The sequence below is a fragment of the Temnothorax americanus genome, unplaced genomic scaffold (assembly GCF_048541705.1).
Source record: "Temnothorax americanus isolate GAGA-0224 unplaced genomic scaffold, ASM4854170v1 Scaffold11, whole genome shotgun sequence".
Classification (NCBI taxonomy): Eukaryota; Metazoa; Arthropoda; class Insecta; order Hymenoptera; family Formicidae; genus Temnothorax; species Temnothorax americanus.
The window spans coordinates 1,792,684-1,812,747 of NW_027509242.1; the positions used below are offsets into that span (position 1 = coordinate 1,792,684).

General features: G+C 42.4%; 3 protein-coding genes across 3 annotated transcripts in view; 2 read left to right on the forward strand and 1 right to left on the reverse strand.

The window, feature by feature from the left end:
* Stan (protocadherin-like wing polarity protein stan) overlaps window positions 1-15,155 on the reverse strand; it is a 27,945-nt gene extending 12,790 nt beyond the window's left edge. Inside the window, exons 1-4 of the mRNA XM_077424006.1 lie at window positions 15,046-15,155; window positions 11,709-12,062; window positions 1,210-1,777; window positions 61-622 (exon numbers count right to left, since the gene is read on the reverse strand). Of these exons, the coding sequence (XP_077280132.1) occupies window positions 61-622; window positions 1,210-1,652 (1,005 nt within the window). The 5' untranslated portion in view covers window positions 1,653-1,777; window positions 11,709-12,062; window positions 15,046-15,155. The remainder of the gene's footprint in view (window positions 1-60; window positions 623-1,209; window positions 1,778-11,708; window positions 12,063-15,045) is intronic.
* LOC143907529 (uncharacterized) lies at window positions 14,073-16,553 on the forward strand. Its single transcript, XM_077424376.1, has 4 exons — window positions 14,073-14,730; window positions 15,132-15,564; window positions 15,951-16,191; window positions 16,415-16,553. The coding sequence occupies exons 1-4, from the start codon at window positions 14,491-14,493 to the stop codon at window positions 16,425-16,427; spliced, it is 927 nt and encodes a 308-aa protein (XP_077280502.1). The 5' UTR covers window positions 14,073-14,490; the 3' UTR covers window positions 16,428-16,553.
* A 773-nt stretch (window positions 16,554-17,326) lies between these two features.
* LOC143908222 (cilia- and flagella-associated protein 69) lies at window positions 17,327-19,285 on the forward strand. The gene is made up of 5 exons (XM_077425698.1): window positions 17,327-17,345; window positions 17,462-17,666; window positions 17,892-18,232; window positions 18,454-18,668; window positions 18,845-19,285. Exons 1-5 carry the CDS (start codon window positions 17,327-17,329, stop codon window positions 19,283-19,285), a joined length of 1,221 nt encoding a protein of 406 aa, XP_077281824.1.
* Window positions 19,286-20,064: the final 779 nt, after the last annotated feature.

Below are 20,064 nucleotides of genomic sequence, written 5' to 3' on the forward strand. Positions count from 1 at the left end.
CAAGGCTTATATTTCTCATTCAATTTTTATTCTTTTTTACTTCGGGAATTCGATACGCACCCGAAAATAATGCACGTCGACGTTCTCCCTGTCCAATCTGGCACGGGTCGTCACTCTTCCGGTCACCGGATCGAGAGCCAATAAAGCCTGTGACCTCGCGTCTATCAGCGAGCTCATGGAATACCGTACGGCGCCGTTCTCGGGATCTCTGGCCCTCACCGAAGTCACATACACCCCCGACTCCCTTTCCTCCTCCACCGCGGCGACGTAGAGCGGCTGCTCGAAATACGGCGATTGATTCTTGAGCTCTCGCCTGACCCTCCTGCCCAGATCGGTGTCGTCCAGCTGACGGTGATGGAACACGATCTTCAGCCGATGCTCGGCATCGGTCAGACGCGAATCGCCGGCGCAGCGCAAGTTCATGCTGACCGAGACCTTCCACAACGGATCGACCAGGCACTGCTCGGTGGCGGACACCAGGTCCCCGGCGGCGCCTTCCACGAGAAACCTGGGGTCCGCCACTCCACCCCATCTCGTTTCGCATTCCTTCAACGCCGTCTGCGGCAGAAAGTCGCGGAGAGCTGCCACCAGTTGAGACGTCCGTAGGCATACCTCGGTAAACCTATCGATGTAATTGAATCTTCAGCTATGAATTTTAATCCTTTGCAAAACTGAACGTTAATTATTTTTCTTTTGATTATAATAAATTATAATATATCGAAGAAGGCAAATTTTCTATCAAAAAAGAAATTGTTATCTTCTACCATATGTTCTTCATGCAATAAAATGTTGCTTTGAAATTAAAATACGAAGAGTTAAAATAGTAAAAATAATGGTTATATTTTTAACGGGGTCAACAGTTGTGTAGATTATTTTTTCCTATTATTTAGAACATTAAACTTGCTACGCTAAATACTGAAATCTGAAGTTTAACAATAAAATTATTGGTAGATTTGTACGGATTAATTTTGTGCAGCTAACAATAAATATTCTAACTATAACGAACAAAATTTAATTAATGTACCATTCTGACCAAATTCTGCTTTTCCAGAACAGTTTCTTTTTTTACTTTTCAAGTGCTTATATTTTATAGAATTATTATCGCTGCGCACTTATATTTTGTCAAACAAATTAGAAACCGATATTATACGAGTCACTAACTCAGTCTTATCTAAATTTTATTTAAACCTGAACATCTCCGATACCAACCTGTCGGTGCTGGGCATCGCGTAAGAGGCCAGAGTCTCCGCCATCCAGCCCCTGGTGGCCGCCAGGTCGCGATTCTCCCCGCCGCATCCGGTGATCAGGATCCTCAGCGGCAAGCTGTAATAGTCGATGGTGGGTCTACCGAGGCGGGAGCTCGTCGAGTCGACGTAGAAGGTGAAGACACGCGGGTACTGGAGACCGTCGCAGCTGAGCGTCCTCGCCAGGGTCACGCGGCCCGTGTGTGGATGTACCTTGAGGAGCTTCCGAGCGAACCAAGCGGTGCGCTCGCTGGACGCCTCGTACTTGCGACGACCGCCCAGCTGCGGTACCCCGGCCTCGAAGACGACGGTGCCGACGGGCGTGCTGGACGGTAGCACCGCCAGGTAGCCATTGCCCAGCGTCCAGACGGTCGCGAGAATCAGCAGGATCCATCTCCACCTCGCCATGACGACACGCCGCACTCAATCCGTGCGATCCTGCGGTCTGTGCTGTCCTCTTCCTGACGCATGTCCCATAATCACCTGTCTTCGCGGATCCTTCGCGGATTATACGCCAATGCGCCGGGATTCACCTGAGGAAAGATATATCGATGTCGAGTCTTTTGCCGAGGAAAGATTGCTTAAAAATTCGCGAGGCAACTCGTCATTACATTTAAAATCGATGGAATAGTCATCGCTGAGGTAACTTACTTATTAAAATAATAAAGATAACTTTTATTTCATTAGAATAATTAGAAAAAAGGCAACTTTTTGCTTCTTTCCAGTGATTACTTCGAGGTAACTCGAGCTCGGTAAAATATCGGAATCGAGAAAAGCGAAGGGTGATAGTAAATCACGACGGACAACATCGCGACTGGAATTAATCTCGCGTGGACTTCTTCTTGTCCCTCGCGCAGCCGGCGCAGCCTTTAATTCGACCTGGAAGACGGGTAAGGACCAGTCGACATATATAAGGACGTGACGACGGAGTCTCGTTCTTACGCCGTATTTCGCTCGAGTTTAATCGTCTTCTCGCTACGGCGAAGTATCATAATTGCCGGACGGCGGTTTTCGAGATGCACGCGTTTTCCCCCTCGCGCGAGAAGCCACCTTCCTCCATCGTCCAGGTACAAAACGTGGGAAACGAGAACTGCTTCCGGCCGTGCCCTCGCAGCGTGGTGCCCCAAAGATATATCGGCCTTTCGTCGGCTAGATTCGTGTTACACGCATGCTTACATCGCGTATATCGCGCTTCAATTCGGTCGACGGGCTCCGGGCCTTTTTCTTTCACGCTCGACTTCAGCGCGCGCGCGATCCTGAGAAAGTCGATCGCGCAAGCAACGGAATCGCGCGTACTCGTGTCTTGTGAAGAGGCACAAGAAAAATTTCTCCGATTACAATATGTAGGAGATATCGTCGCTGATTTTCAGTCAGACCGGTTTAAGTCGACGGGGTAATTAGTCGTCTCACGATATCATTACAGCTCACCTTATTATGTTACGATTAAAACATTCGAAAGTAATAATTTTACATACGTGAGTGATATCTACTTTTAAAATAATTGTCGGAGAAAGCTTAAGGTGTACGAGTGTCCTTTTCGAACGTGCGCCCTTGACATCTAACTTTGAGGAACAATGGCAGGTCTAATATGCAGGAATGCGACGTCCGCTGTTATACGCTCGGAAGAACGGAAGACCGCGATCTTTATCTTGAGTTCATCGTGATTCTCGTTGCACATCTGTCTGCTTATGCAGCACATACTCTGTCTCTCATACAATTCAAAATATAACGTTTTCTTTATATTAAATGATAGACAATAGAATTTTGCAAGTCAATTGAAGAACAGATAATTATCTACCCCTCTTTGATGAAAAGAGTTGCTTTCTTTAATTACAGTTATCGCAATAATTCTAAGTTGTCCGGAGAAAAGAATTTCCTCTAATATTATCCCGACGACTCCTTTCATTTTCGTACACGCAAGAATAATTTAATAATTCGATAATAATTAAGATGTATTGTGTAAATTAATGTAAGTATATACTAACTTTCTATTGCAAATTGGTTACACATAAAAAATTATATAGAAAAATGATTAAATAATTAAATTACTTTCTCAATAAAATTTCGAAAGAGGAAGGAAAAGAGCATTAAATTGCATGACGCATAACTTGAATTTTTCGAGTTTGTCATTTGAAATATATATCAAGCGGCGAATTCGCGGCGGACGAGAGTCACTAAATGAAAAACATTTCTTTGTCCACATTTGCGTCGTATATTTTGAAAACTGTTGATAAAACTAGATCCTATTCATCAGATATTAAAAATACCTGAATATATGAAGCTGCATTGACAAAAAGCCGCGCACAATGCGGCTTGATATCATAAGCTAACACGAGAAGAAGTTCAGATATATGAATACCAATCGTCTATTTTGCTCATCTTATTGTGCCTGTCCTACATAACCGAGAATTCAATTTCACACACCTCGAGAAATTCAGCGAGCCGTTTGATTCCCCCCAGAGCGTATACTTTTTAAAGAAATAACTGTAAGATCCGGGCTATTCGCTATATCTGCGGCGAGCGACCGCACGAACGCATCGATGAAAATATAGAAACGGAAATCGAAAGAATCGGCATGGAAAAAATTGGACGTGACAGAATGGTGTGGATGAACAAATGGAACGCACTGCCGTTAGATCTTTTATGACGTTGTCGGAGTTCCCAAGATGTCTTGATCCGAAGCATGTTTGACTAAAGTAAGATTTCCAAATGAAGAGGGAAGAGCTTGACGTTTACCGCACAATAAACATAGCCAGTTGATTCATGTACTCGAGCGTCTCGAGACTCGATCGTTGCGTCTCTTGATCAACGACTGCTATAACAAGTAGTGCAAACCGCATCTCGTTCGATCGGACCAATTTGTTGCTCCTATGGTATCGATGTTAACGCGACGACTTTTTAACCGTGTCAGAAAGAACGACGATTCGTAGGTTAATCAATTATGTACAGAGATCTTAGGTCTTTCTACCTAAGTAGCCTTGATGAGATTGAGAAAGCGCACTTTAAAGCTAAATACAAAACGTGAAATTTTTCAAATTTCTGTCTACTTGAAATCTTATTCTGATACAAAAAAGAAACTAATTCATCTGAGCAATACGAGTACCGTGTCTTTTAAAGCATCATCACAACTTGAACAGTTTATTTCTAAGATAGATTATTATGTTTCTATAATTGGAGAAAGCTCTCTAGCACGCAGACATGCAGATTAAAAAAAATATCAGAGAGAAGCTCTTTGTGAAACCCGTCAATCTGATTTCAACATTGCTAGGTCTTTCCGTTGAACGCTGTTGCATCCAACGTAAGCGTTCAAATGGGGAAACGCCTGTGTGCAAAATCTCGCGTGCAACTCGTCGAGCAGACCGAGAAACTTTAGTCCGCGAGGCGACGCAATGCACCGTGCAATCGCGTGAAGATGCGGCGGGGCCCATCCTCCCGTTTCGTGCGGCGCGGCGAGATTATTCCGCTCTCGTCGGTCCCCGCGAGAGATCGCGGCGACCAGAATGGACCGTGCGGCCGAGAGCGAGCGCGATAGTCCGATACTTTACCTCGGTCCAGCCGATCCGGATCGGACGATCGTCCTCTACGTCGCCCGGGGGGATCTAGCCGATCCGGTTCTCGGTACAATCCGTACGGCCGGCGCACCGGCACGCGGACCCAATCGAACCTCCAGCCTGCTCCGGGCCCCCGCCGCGACGGTTAGAGACTTATCCATAGGTAACGTGATGAAGAAAGGGCGAGGAAAAGGGCCGCCACTTCGTATTGTGTATACTGTCGCTTGGTAATTCGAGCACGACACTTTCTCGCATGAAAAGAGATATAAGTTTGTTTAACTTCAACTTCCTCGAGCCAGAATCTTTGTTTGTTGTTAAAGCTAAACAAATTCAAAGATTACTAATATTATTTATTTGATATGTCAGAGAGAAGTGTATCTTCATTCACAATAAAAATATTTTATTACACATTAGTATTATAGTTGAAGATTCATACAAGTTTTATAATTGTTAAAGGCATTCGCTTATATTGGCACTGCATTTAAAATAGAAAAGAACTTTTCACAGAGCACCAGAAAAAGAGAAAAAACTATAACGTTAAAGTGATTATTAGGATTATCCGCGCCACTAGTGCATCATTACCATTTAGATATCTTTCGCCTGAGTGGGGACATTAATTTTTCCGCCTGACCGAGCATCAGATTTTCAAAGCTCTTAGACGCGTGGTTATCTTGCCATCGTCTCGAAAAATACTTCAGCCGAAGGCTGCGCTCGGCTGATATCTCTCCGAGATATTATGGAAATTTCTTGCGGCTTTCAGACGATCGATCTTTTAACGTTAACGCACCGTCTGTTTCTTATCTTTAAAAGCCCAATAGTTGACGCGAGGAATCTCGTTCATTTACTACGTATATGGTACACTATTCCGATATTAAATAATCTTCACGATCGTAATTAATTAAATAAAAATTGTTCTAATAAATATTATTCCTTAAAACAAAAATAAAGGGATTATTTTCACCATCAAAAGTATTTTCTCAGAAATATATTCTCCGAAGGTTGTAGATAAAAAATACGCACGTATATAAAAAATATTCCATCAAATTATCTCTCCCCTTTTCAGGTCGTCGCGAAGGGCGTGCTATTTTATTATTAAATGAAACTGGCTGGCCCACTGGTGTAACTATTAATTACATCAAGAAGGGCTTCAACTTGTCGTGGAATCCGGTCCCGACAATTATCTCGCGCGCCTTTCCCCTGGACCGCCCTTTCAGGTCTCGAAATGCGTGCGTCGAGGTCGGTACGCTGTTTCGGTGAATCAGCCTGAGCCTGTTATCTCGGACGGGTCCTACCACGGAAGAAACGGCGCGATTTCACCGTTTTAATAGAGACATGTACATGCGCGGGCGACCGGTCTTCCGGACATTTATGTGATTACCGAGTCGTCGTAGCGCAGGCTACCGAAGGTACTCAGTCTACAAATGGCTATAATAAAAAGTATTTGTCTCTATTTACCAATCGACTCTCCTCCGAAAAAGAGAAAGACGTAGCTAAACTTTTATTACGAAATCTAAATTTTGAAATGTTGAGAATATTTTGAATAGTTTGAGAACAGATGTTTAAAAAAGGAAATGAATTCTGTCTCTCTCTCTCTCTCATGAATGTCAAAGATTCTCTTCGCTTTTAATTTACTTTGCCGCTTTCTCAATCAGCCACTCTTAAAATATGTTCCTAAAATAGCTCAACTTTTTTGCCAAACCTTCTTAGACTTAAAATAAAGCTAAATCAATTATCGCAAATTAAAAAGTCATATTTAAATTATATCTTAATCACAAAAAGAAATTTTTAATCTGCTATTATAAAAAGCGCGCTAGTAGATCCGAGGTTCCCCGCTGTCTTTCTCGGAGGAAGTTGATGTCGATTCCGTTATCTATAAAGGGAAGATTGCGGGATACAGTTTATTTCTGCGGATAATCTGCGTGCGCGTACGCGGGAAACTCGTCGAACGATCGCATAGATTTATGGATCGGCCTCCTGCCGAAGAATATGCGATGCGGAAGAGATGCACGCGCGCGCGTCGCACGGTCGTATCCTCCTCGCCCGTTGGTGGAGCGGCCTACGAACGATCTCGCATACCACGCATACGCGTTCCTCGATTAACGATATCCTCTCGGCGGGCGAGTATCTCGCGAGTGGGATGCGAAGAAGACGCAACGTATGCCTTTCGCGAAGCGAAATTTCGTCGAGCGCGAAATTTTTCTCCCCTAAGTAATCTCCTATGCCGTAATAAACGGCCTCGGAGAGAAGAATCGTTCGGGATCGCATCTCATTATGACTGCGTAGGTACGCGAGCGGGACGGGCGAGGGGAGGAAGGGCAGAAAAGGCAGGCACGCAGGGATCGGTAAGAATCGGCCCGGTGATTATTTCGACGAAAAAAACATCCCGGACGACTCTGATGAATCGCCAGAGGCGTCCTCCTCTTGGCGGCCGGTGTCAGCGACTCTCCCTTCGTTTCTTCTTCTTCTTCTTCTTCTTCTTCTCGTTTTCTCGTTCGTTCGTTTCTCTCTCTCTCTCTCTCTCTCTCTCTCTTTCTCTCTCTCTCTTTCTTTCTTTCTCCGTTTCTGTATGCCCGCCAACTTTCTTCTGCAACCACCGGCTCGGCTGGTCCGTCCGCCCGATGAACGCGAACACGCGAGGGACGGCCCTCGGCCTGGCTATTACAATAACCGGTGTACGTGGTTCCCGCTCAAGGTCGCGACTTCGAAGAGAGACCGGCGAGCGAGATCTCCCGAGGAGACTGGACTCGACTCGACTCGACTCGAGGATCTTCCATTCTTTTCGAGGAGAGTCCTCGTCGAGCGAGCGAGTTTACTCGGGCGATAGCGCGAACGATGAGCGTTTAGGAGAGAAGCGACGCGAAAGAGATCGCGCGATGCCGGTGGAGCTGACGGGAGTATCGTATGCGTGAACGATGTTGTGGAGAAAAAGATAAACGTTTCGAGAGTCCTCGCAATCGGCCACACTTGGCACGCTATTTGTGTTAAACTTTTATTTGAATACAGAATTACGGATAACAGAGAAATCTTATTGTGTCTGACGCGGGAAATAGAAAGAAAAATTGTAGCGATTTGGAGAGACACGCGATCGATCGTGCTGGCACGCTTGATGTCCCATTGGGATTTAAAAATCACGTGTAAACGTCGCGCGATTTTTCTTTTAGATTTATCCCCTATTTCTGCACATTAATTTTGATTGATGAAAGGAAATCTGTGTGAGTTAGAAAAAGAAGTAAAGATCCCGAGAGTCACGCGATCGAGCACGCTAGCGTATCTAATATATTACGCAACTCTCGCATCATTGTTAGACTTATCAAACCGTGTAAATCATTAATCGCTCTTTTACCTTTTAATGTCGTTATCGCTAAACTACATCTGGACGTAAGTCTGAGTTATTTTAATTACTTTAATTTTCCGCGATAATAATTTAAGTTTCGATACGCGCTTGCAAACAGATTTATTGAAAATTAAGATACATATATGTATACTCCGTTCGGATTCACTTGATCTTAATAGACACAATTGTCGGGGAGATTTTCCAGCTGTGGCTTCCAGCGGCGAAGTTAACTCGCCGACACTCCGCTCATTGTCGGAGGAAAAGACGTGCGAATGACAGCGCGGAAAAAAGGGGGCGCAGAGAGGAACGTACTCCGTACTGCGTTGCATTCTTTCACGGTGACACTATATACGTACGCAATACGCTCGGTGGAGAAATTTCTTCATTTCCGCGACGGTCGTACAATGCGCACCGTTACGCCGAGACTCAGCCGAGAGTGCAAAACCATATTCGCGTAACGGTAAGGTCGGAGCAAAGGGAGAAAGAGGGAATTACCGCGAGGTATATTCGTTTCGCTCGTTACCGGTAGCCAGATGGGGAACGGGATCGTCGTCGGATTTGCTTGGGCGTGGAATAAACTCAGGGGCACACACAGATCCGATCGGAATCGATTCGCGACGCGTATATATACGACCGCCACACGGCCAGTGTTTTTCGTCGCCGACGCGACGGACGGTGCGCGGCGCCTCGCGAAACACGCATCGACATCACCGGCGCGCCGCGCCGGCGAGGGTAGCGCGTTTCGGCGGCCTTCGATTTTCCGCATAACAGTATATATCATTCCAATAAAGGCCATTGCACGTAACAATGTTGTAGTTGTAATCTTAAGGCCGTAAGAAAACGGACACGGTCGATTATTCTTCTCGCGCTTGAAGAATAATCGAGTGTGATTTTGGTCTATTTTCTTACGGCCTTATGATTAAATATAAATCTTTATTGTTACGTGCAATGGCCTTAACGCGCATGCAAGTTCACACAGTCGTTGCAAAAATAATCGCTTACGAAATCTCAAGAGATATTATCATCTTCTTTTAATTACACAACAGCAGTCTTCGAACTGGAAACGAATGATTGGAGTTTACGGATACGGTAATGCAATGTTCAGAAATATGCAAATTTAATTATCAAAAAATTTTTATACGTATTCCTCGGATCACCTGACTCTTCCATTGCCACTTATACAAAACCTGACGACAGTCCCCGATATCTCCGGTTGACTCAGCCAGATTTATAACGACGCGGAGCCGTATCTCGAGATTATCTCGAGAGAATCGTTTCGAAGCCGAAAAATCCGGCGAGGAGGTTCTCAAAGCGGTGGCCCGTATCGATGCGCGGCGGTGCGCGATGAAACGGGCACCGAAGATGCCCGGCGCGGATAAGGGTTCCACGGGGGAAGAACGGTCGATTTTATGGAACCTGTTCCCACCGCCGCGCCGCCGCGAGTGCGTGCGCGTCCCTCGCGCGAACGGGTTTGCTTTAGGCGCGCACGTAAGTACTTTGGCGCGCTTCACGCTTCTGCGGAGAGCCTGCTTGTAAATTAGCGTCAGCACGCTCATAACGGGTGGCTGAGTAGTTTGACCGGGGACATCCAAAAATCCGACGAGTGTCTCAATTAGAGATATCCATATGCATTGATCCGCGGCTTCGCCGGAGAAACGAAGAGGGAATTTATCTTACAGGGTATTCTGAAGACTATAAGATTCTCTGAACAGTTTCGATCCGATTTTCGTATCCTTAGAAAAAATATTGAAACTGATCGTTATTTCTTTGAATCGTTCAATTCTATATTATATGTAGATAAATTAAATTTAATAACATAACTTTATACACAAGTGTCTAACATAATCAAGCTTTATATGAGTATAACGTGAATTTTTAGTAATATGAGAATTCTGTTAAAATAAGTTTTAAATAATCAATTGAATTAATCTGAAAACAATAAAAGAACGAAAATTAATATGATATAACTAATATGATATATTTATCTTGCGCTGTCACACTAAAAAAGTAGATCTTCAGAAGATCGGCGACTAAAGTTAAAATTAAAACGAAAGAATATAAAAATAAAAATGTCCGAACGGCTTAAGTCTGCGAGAAACAACGAGACTTTCGTAACGGAGGGCTGCTGCGCGAGGGCCGTGTCGGCACACGGAGAAAAAGGGGGCGAAAGAGAGGTCAGCCAGCCCCCTTTCGCTCTGCTTCGCTCTCTCTTTCTCGGACGAGGGGTGAGTGACTCACGTTCCGTCGGCCTCGACGCCGTTCGTCGGGACGCAAACGCCTGCCCTCCAAATATTGATTCGCTCGCCCGAGGAACGCACGCGTCGCAACGCGTGTCGTGTACCGGGGGAGGCTTTCTCCCCGACGCTCTCGCATAGGCCTTTCGTTTTAGGTCTTCCCCGAATCGGATTTCCCCCGAGACCCTGCGCGTCTCCTCTCTCGGGGCGAGATCTCGCCCGAGTCTTTTTGACGACTTTTTCTCTTTCGAATTTAAAGGGAGATTTCTCGGACGCGGACGCTCGGAAGGGTGATAACAGATATGAAGCAAGTTGATCATTTTAAATTCAATATTGAGCCACAAGATTTTAAAATCGATTTCTGTAATCTTCTGTAAATTCTTTTCAATTTTTAAATTCGATGATAAGTCTCGTAAAGTGCTACGTTTCTTCATAAACGTTTGTTAAAATAAAAAAACAGTAAAATAATCTTTTAATTAATCCTTTTTCTAATTCTTTTTTTCTTCAACTATGCTTTCATGGTTTAACTTTAACTATATATTACATACACATATATCTATTACATGTTATAAACATCATGTGTGATGTCAAGGAAGAATCATATGCAAGATACGTTTGTAGTTATTAAAAGTAAAATAATAAAAAAATAACAGAATTTTCTTTCTTCCTTTCTTTCTCCCTGCTCTTTTATCAAAAGAAGTTTCAAATAATAAAAGTTTAGATTCTTCCAATCACCAAAAGTTCACAATTAAAAATCTCCAAATGTTTAAATTCTATGAAGTATCGAAATTTTTATAGATAAATTTTTCGTACTTTATAAGCGATAGTTAAGTGCCTCATTCTCGATGACTTTTATTTGTCAATATTATAGTATATTTTTTCTACAAGACAATTCCAACCGACCGCGACCTGTCATCGATTGACAGCGCGCGCGTTTCTCGCGTCGGTGGAAAAACCACGCGGGAAAGAGAGGACGTTCGATGTTAACGAGCCTCGGTTCGTTAACCGGCAACCGGCGCGGCGTGGCAATTAAAAGGTCACTTTTCCCGTGGGAAAGCGCCTATGCAGCGGCGTGCAAACGAGGGGGAGAGGAAGGAGCAGAGAAGGAAGAAGAAGAAGAGGCTTTCGCACACACGCGTGTGTGCTCCGTGGCGGCGCAAAAGAAGAGGAAGAAGAGCGGCGTCGCAGAGAGAGAGAGAGAGAGAGAGAGAGAGAGAGAGAGAGAGAGAGAGAGAGAGAGAGAGAGAGAGAGAGAGAGATATAGAGAGAGGAGATAGAGGAGAAGGAAGATAGCGGATCTCTAGAGAGAGAGAGAGAGAGAGAGAGAGAGAGAGAGGTCACTCACCGTCAAGGTCGCCGACGTCGAACGATCGGTCACATCTCCGCGCGAAATTCTCGATATCACAATTCGGATCTCGGTAATCACCTCGGGGCACTCGAATCAAGGGTTGTAACCCGCCTTCGCTCGCGTGCACGAGACGAAAACAGCGCGAGCGAAATCGCTCCGCGCGATACACCGGGCTCACGTCAGCGTCGCGACTGCCGCCGTCGTCGTCGTCGCCGCGCCGCTCTCGCCCGCTCCGACCCCACGCCGCACCACGCGCGCACGCGAGCGGCCGCAACGCGCGCGTGCGCGCGCTCACACCTGTACGCGGATGGTGATGTAAGCGAGGATCTTGAAGCCCTTCGTCTAAAGTCCCTGAAATCGAATCCTGTGAATTTATTTCCATCTTTTGACCGTCCGTACGATTCGCGAATATATGTATTCACGCAATTATAGACGTGTAGTCTACGTAATTTTGTATGTAATACAATTGTAATAATTAAATCTACCATTACGAGCGATATATGTAATCCGATCTAATATTTTAAGATTATTTCAAGTCCAGTCTTCCATTCAGTTAAAACGCTCGAGATTTGAAACGATCTTAAATATAAGATTTAATTACAAATATTGTTCTATTTTTAATTCCAGTTCAATTAGCAAACATGTAATCATTATCTATTGAGTAATCATGACAGTTGCGCCTTTTTAATTACGTAGTTCTTATTATTCCTCTAATTTAATCCTATATGTCTATAGCGCCATGTAACTTTAAAAGTCACGTACTCATACATTTGTATTTTGTAAGTTTTATTTCATTTTTTTCCACCACAACTTAGCACAGCATCTTATTTCAAGCTACAAACCCTGTATTTATAATAAAAAGTTAAAAAGTTGTAAATTAATTGTTAGTTTTATTGTTCGTTTTTTTTATCGTTAGTCTTACTCCGTCAATGTTTGTTAGTTTCGCATTATATATAATTTTATTTAGACACGAAAAAGAAATTGGATTATAGCGATTTAACGAGACTAGTAATTTCGTTGTCCATTGTTCAGATTTAGAATATACATTTATATCGCATGGAAAATCTACGGTCGTTTGTATACTCCAGCTTGGCGTCGGCCCTGCGCGCACGTTCACTCGCTCGCGTGTGAGTGCGTCCGTGCGTGCATGCGTGTATATTGTGTACGATTGCGTGTCTGTATGCGATTGCGACTGTAACCGACGTAGAACCGATCGCCTACTCGGCGCATCTGATGACCAAAGTCTCGCGGCGATCAGTGACGGGCCGCGACGCGAAATGAAACGGAGTCTGAGAACAAAGCCGAGTTTTCCCGCGTAGCGAATGAAATTTTCCCGCTTTCCGGAAAAGTAAACGCGCGTGCATCGCTGTCGGCGTTAATATATAATTCTCTTTTTCTCTCTGATAGGAATCTTACTATACAAGGTGTCAGGAAATTGCAAGTATATAAACTTTAAGAAGGTTCTTAAGAGAATCGGTCCGAAGAAATTTCCCTTTTAAATTATAAGCCATAAAGATGACCATCTTTTTCACAAAATAATCTCCTGTGATTGCGCAACAATAATAAAAATTCTTACTCATTTAATTTCACATGTACAAAACAGTTATTCGATCAAAATTTTTACAGTTTTATTCAATTGCTAAAATATTTACTAAAACTGCATGCAAGAAATTAAAGAACTATAAAAGAAAACAATATTTAATAATATTTAATGAAACGATATTTAATTTCCATTTCAACTTTGTTAAAGAAATCTAAGAATAAAATTTGTGTCTATATAATTCTTTCGACATCCTGTACAAGTGAGTTCTATTACTCCTTACGTGGATATGTGTGTGTGTGTGTGTGTGTGTGTGAAGACACCTGCCGATTACGGTTAAGCTTTTTAAACACATGTTGGGTTTTCTCGCAAGACATGGGGATAATTTCGCGACTTTATTTCTAGAGATGCTAATTAAGAACAAGTGTCGATTTGCAAGAGCATCTTTCGCATCTAGATTGGAACGCGACGCGACGTTGGAGTGCACCATCATAAGAGAATTTTTTTGAATCGCATAATTTGAAGGAGAAAGGAAAGGCCCGTATCAGCCGCTCGTGAGTTGGCGTGTCAGCGCCCAGGGAGCGCCAGTTCGTGGACCATGATCTGCTGTTATCTTTACCTACGCTGCTTTCTTTGTGCAAACGAGATTTATATAATACACGTATCTCACGAGTGATTCCGTAAACCAGAGTTTTCATTTTTCAAGAATATTGCATATTGTTGTATTACCTCTACATTAACACATTTTTAAATAATAAATTAACATATCTTTCTGTAATTGACAGCTTATATATATTGTGACAAATATTTAAATAAAATAATAATTAATGAGATACGGAAAATATATTTTCGTTATTTTCATTCACCCGTGAAAATTAATGTCCTTTTACATTCCAATAAATCTGATCGATATAACTACTATCATATTATGCAATTGGACTTTTAATGCGCGAACGTTGGTTTCTAATTAATCGTCGAACACGTGTTACCGGTTCGGCGCGCGGATCTTTTCTTTATGAAGCGTTTCTCATCTCGTCGAGACTCGAGCCGTCTTAATTTACCGATAACGTATATCACGTGGAAGAACCGGAATCGGTCACGGTGTATCGCGCGGAACAAGATACAGTCGATTCGCGACGCGAAGTTAATTTATTATCGACGATTAATGTTCGAGCAAGATCGTCGAGTACGATGTATATGTAATTTATATAACTGTCTTTCGTGAATAATTTAACACAAATGGAGCGGAAACGACGGGATCGTCGTTTCACCGCCGAGGAGTCCGCCTGTCCGAAATACGTGATCCACGATTTTCCCGTATCACATTTGAACGACGCGGAAAAATATCGCCGAACAGATGCGGATTATACCGTGGAGAAGCTGCGAAAACTCGTGTCGGATCCCGTCACCAGCGATAATGTCGCACGAATATCACGACTTTTGTCTGATTATCTGCGTGAGATCGGCGACGACGGTTACGTATCCTTTGCACAAGTTTAGACATAAAAATCTCTTTGATTAAGATCTATTGGGGCTCGTTGACTTTTGAAAAAAATAAAAATACGTTATATCTGTTTTTAAATATAATTTAGGAGATCTACATTTCTTTTTGGGAATAATTGTAGATAAATAAACGATAAATGCGAGTATTGACAATTATCCAATTAATAAAATACTTTTTGAGGCCTTTTAAATAATATCGCTTTTGACAAAAGCATTATTTAAAAATTGGTATGTAAAATGACTTATTATAAATTAAATTTTTATATACTTTTACTATATTATAATACTCACTTTGCTCTCACTCGCACAAGGTGCTCCAATTTATTCGATGTTTCCTAATCATTTTCTCAGTATGTTTCCTCAAAGACGTCTTTCAGCCAGTCAAACACCTGCCGGCTGTAATGAAGGTGCTAGAATTTCTAGCCTGGAAGACCAGGGAAGCCAACGACTATCGGGCGCATCTGGACAGGATGTTGCAGTTATGCAGTCAGCCGCCTTTGCTGAAACACACTTCCGAGAGTCTCGTTAGCTCCGCCGTAATGGAACATTATTTCACGTTGCTGGGTTATCTCCTGACAATTTTACCCGACGAGGAAGATGTTCAGCGGATTCACGCGGCTCTTGATTGTTTATTAGTCAAAACGAAACCAAAGAACGTCGCGGCAGTGAAACTGGATTTTCGTCGTCGAGCTATGGAGGATTCTAAATTGCCGATTATCATCGTCGAATTACTCGAAGCTGCTATGCTGAAGATGTACACGAAGATGTTGGAACTGGCCTACATGCTCGCCTCGATCTCGAATCAATGTTGTGAGTATACGCGAATCGAGAGTATCAAAATATTTTATATATTGCTCAAATTATTATAAAAAACATTACCCTAACATTTCAATTCAGTTTAAATAATATTCTCCTAAACGTTTCAAGCAGAGAGAATATTTTTCAAAAATCTCTTTAAAGTTATATAATTTGAATTTATTATTAAAAAGAATTTTCTAATGCAGTCTCTAGCAGACCATACTGAATGCTTTTCAAGCGCATAATTTATTCAAATATTATTCCGACGGGGGGATAACGCCCGAACGGGATGCCTGAACGTTAAAGCGAGGGCGGTTTAGCCGCGGGGGAAAATGCCTCAGGCACTTCTCGCTTCACATGCATATGGGTTACAGCTTTCGTATCATCCCCGAATAAAGGTTACAGAATGCTGCAGGCCGGTATACTGAACACGCTATTCACCAGGATGGATCTTCCTTACGCGACGCAGCCGCGCTGCACCAGACCGCCGGACATACCCCTCGAGGGAGAGGAATATTCGTGGGACGTCATGCTCTTGACGATGAAACTCTTGTGGAGCCTCATGAGATCGGTGTTATCTCCGAATACACTACCGGAACACCTGAAGGACCTTCCATCGCTCAAGCAATGCGCCATGTGGTATTATTGTTAACACGCCTTAATTGGCAATTAAAAATATAAAAATAAAGTGAGAGAAAAATAACCACAGAATAAACTTTATTTATTTTCGTTGTATATATGTACTTTTTTTTAACTTAGATATTTTTTCTTCATTTTTTGGGTGTTATTTATGAATTTGTTAGATAGTTTTTCTTTAATAAGGACGAGTCATTAAGCATAAAATATACGATTTCTGACGCAGTACAGGGGCTTAAGATATTCCTTCAAGCGGCAGATACTTCGCGGTCAACATTGCGCCGTCAATTTGAGGATCAGAAACGACATTGCCGCATTGATCCTCGCTGGAATCGTGACCCTATCCTCGTGGGATCTTGTCAGCAGCGGTATCGCGGAGGATGTCGTCAATCTTTTACCCGCAATTGAATCCGGCGGTACCAAAATATGGACGGAAAGTGTGAAGTTCTCCGACAATGAAGAGGATCTCTTCTTCAAAAAAACCCTGCTGATGATCATCGCTCATCTCGCCGATATCGACGTTTACGTCTTTGTAAATTATTCTCGTCAATATTTTATCTCATAAATTTTGAATAATATTATAATAAAAGTGAAATTAAAAAACGAGTATAAACAATTTTTAACTTATTATTTTTTAATATAACTTTTCTGAGTCTGAATATTTAATTTCAAAACCTATTTTAGCAAAAAACGCAACTCATTTAAAAATTTTAAAAATATGTATTAACCGAAAACTTTTTAATTTTTTAGATAATGAAAAAAGCGATGATTATGCCGATCATTCTCCGAATCATTAAATCCTGCATGAGCAATAAAAAGGATAAAGGATCTTCTGCGTCACTGATTCTGTTGGAGCACGCGATGTATATTTTATCACTGTTAGCGCCACGATTAGAGACGGAATTTGTGAAGCGCAGAGGCACTTTTACGTAAAAAAAAAGAGAGATGAAAAATTAATCGGATTTTAGTAGAGAAATTAAATAAAATAGATTTTAATACTCACAGATTACTGGCGATGCACGAGCGAATTTCGAACGTGGAATTCGACGAGCATCTCGCGATGATTTTTACGAGAACCGTCTGTTCGATAATCCTGCAGGCCGACGCTCTTCTTTTGAAGGATTTCCAAAAACATGGAATGATCCCGTTATTGATTAGTAAAAGATATCACACAAAATATATGTCATACTGATATGCCAAATGTAAAAAGTGTTACAATTTTTTAAATAATTCTTGAATTTTTAATAAAATATGTTTTCTTTGAATTTTTCAGAATTAACCAGCAATATAGTGTGTCTAAATAAGCTCACGATGAGAAGGCAACGAATCTTAACGTTGCTGCTGATCGCCCTAGAAGGTCTCGTGAAGAAACAAACGTCTGTTCAGCAGCTGTGCGAAGAACGAAGCATTGAGCTCGTCTTAGAGATCTTCGCAAAGTGCTTGTACAAAAAAGACGAGGACTTCCAAGTGGATCAGCGGTAACGTTCGCCGTGGCAAATATGATTTACAATTTTACATAAATATTGCTTCTACGTTATAGTGATTTTTATATCAATTAACTAACTTGTTAAACTAATTAACAAGTTATATAAAATACCAACAATTATATAAATATTGAGGATATTAAAATGTAAAAACTTTATATATTGAAAAAAAAAAGAAATATATAGAAACATTATTGATTTCTTATTATTTGTTGACAGACTTCTGTTAGCGATAGGCGCTTACATTTGGAAATGCGTGGTGCCGTGTTCTGGGAGTCTCCAGATTTTCTTGAGAAACGGCGGACTGTACTCCATGCTGGATATTGTCGAGATCGTGAGCTATCCCGCGAGATGTTTGTATCTCGGTGCGCTGACCGACATGTGCGACAGGACCTTTTGCGGGCCGTGTCTCTGCACCTGGAGAGGCGCCGATAAGAAGACAGGTTTGATATCCTTGCTCGCGACTGTCTGGCGAGAAGAGGAAGACAGGATCGGTATCAAGAGACGCGCCGACGATTCCATAGCAGGTGCACATCTCGCGAATCAGAATGTCGAGCTCCGTACGGAGATTTTTCCTCACGAAAAATATACTTTAATTAGTATTTCTGGAATTTTGTAATATTTTATGAAAATTATTGAAAGAATCTAGACGAAAAAAAATATTTTCAGAGATTTTCTCGATTACTTACGTATAAATTGAGGAGAAATTTAACAGAGAAAAGTTAAACAAAATTTTTCTGTAATTTTGTAGTCGTGATTAACTTTTTGTTTGCAATTTCAGATCCTGAATTTCCTCAGATGGGCACTAAGCAGTGGACAGACACCTATCGTTCGCAGCTTACGGAAGACGTTAGTCCCACTATAATCGACATGATCGGTTCGGCGCGATCGAAAATCTTCAGTATTTTGAAAATCATCGAGAGAGACGGCGACAAATACAAAACCGCCAGAGAGCATTACAAGATTCTACTCGACAAACTACCAACGAAAGATCACGTAAGACTTTTTATTTCTAAACCATCAGTAATAATATATAAACAAAACTAATAGAAATATAAAATAGCATACGCGAATTTCTAATGTCGAATGTTTGAACATAGCGCGTGATATTAAATTTCTTTTATATAATATTAAAACAATCAGTGTGTTATCTGAACCTTTTTTTTCCCCAGAAAACGCTGTGCTGCATCGACATGTATCTACGACTGAAACTCGGCCAGATGTGGACGGAGCTGAGCAGATACCTGGAGCAGACCGGCGTCACCCCGCTGAGCGTGGACGCACACCTGATCGCCCACATGGTGCAGTGGCACCGTTCGTGGGGCTTCCTGATCGAGGATCGCCAGAAGAAGCTGACCGCAACGGTCAGGCGCGCGGATGAGATCTCGGAGAGGGACGAGCTCGCGAGGATACGCGACGCCAGGCTGGCGCCGACCCTGGAAGCGCTGGACGAGGTGGACCGCATCCGTCGCACGACCGACAGATCGTACATGCTGCGGAAGAAAGATCGGCAGAGGCGACAAGTGCGCGCGGCCCTATCGTTCCCGCGCGACGCCGACGCCGAGCGGTGTCATCGAACGTTTTCAGATAACACGAACGTCACGGTACAATAGAAGATTTACGCCCATTTCTATCAGTGTGGATTAACTTTCTCGGTTTGACGTATTTTTTATCCTTTTCTAGCACTAAAAAAAGAAAAAGATAAAAACCCAGGTAGCAGTGACGTTAAAAACGTCATTAAGACAGAATTAATACGTCACTCTGCTACCTGGGAAGCATAAATCAAACCGATATTTCTAATAGGAACAACAGTGTTGACGTGTAATACCATCGGTACACTCTGATATCGATACACTAAAATAATAAGATATTTTACCTTGAATTTTTGTTTTAATTTTACATAATAATATTAGATTCTAATTAAGTTCCGTTATATTTTTATTTGAAAGTTGAAAAGGATCTTTCCCATTTCAATTGTACAATTCTGTAAGTCTGTAATTTTACGATAAATGCACAAATATTTTATCAATTTTACTCGCTCACATTGGGGCGCTATATTCTATTCGCGTGACCTTTTTTCAGAGCAAAATTGAATGCAATAATATTTTCCAGGTGATTCTCGGGCAGCATCAATTGATCGACACTTCGCATCTGGAGGATCCTCGGAGCGATTTCACGAAGATATCTCCGGTGTCACCCCTCGATTCGCCCCGCGAAGAGATCTTCCCTTCGTTATTCGAAGTCGCTTCCGCGAGTTCTCCGTTCTATGAACACCGATTCGCAGACGAACGCGCAATCGAAAGTCTCAATCGATAGCCTCTGCGCGTTGCTTACGTCATCGAATAACAATTTGATAAAATACACGAAATTAAGGTAGTCGTCTCGTCGGGGC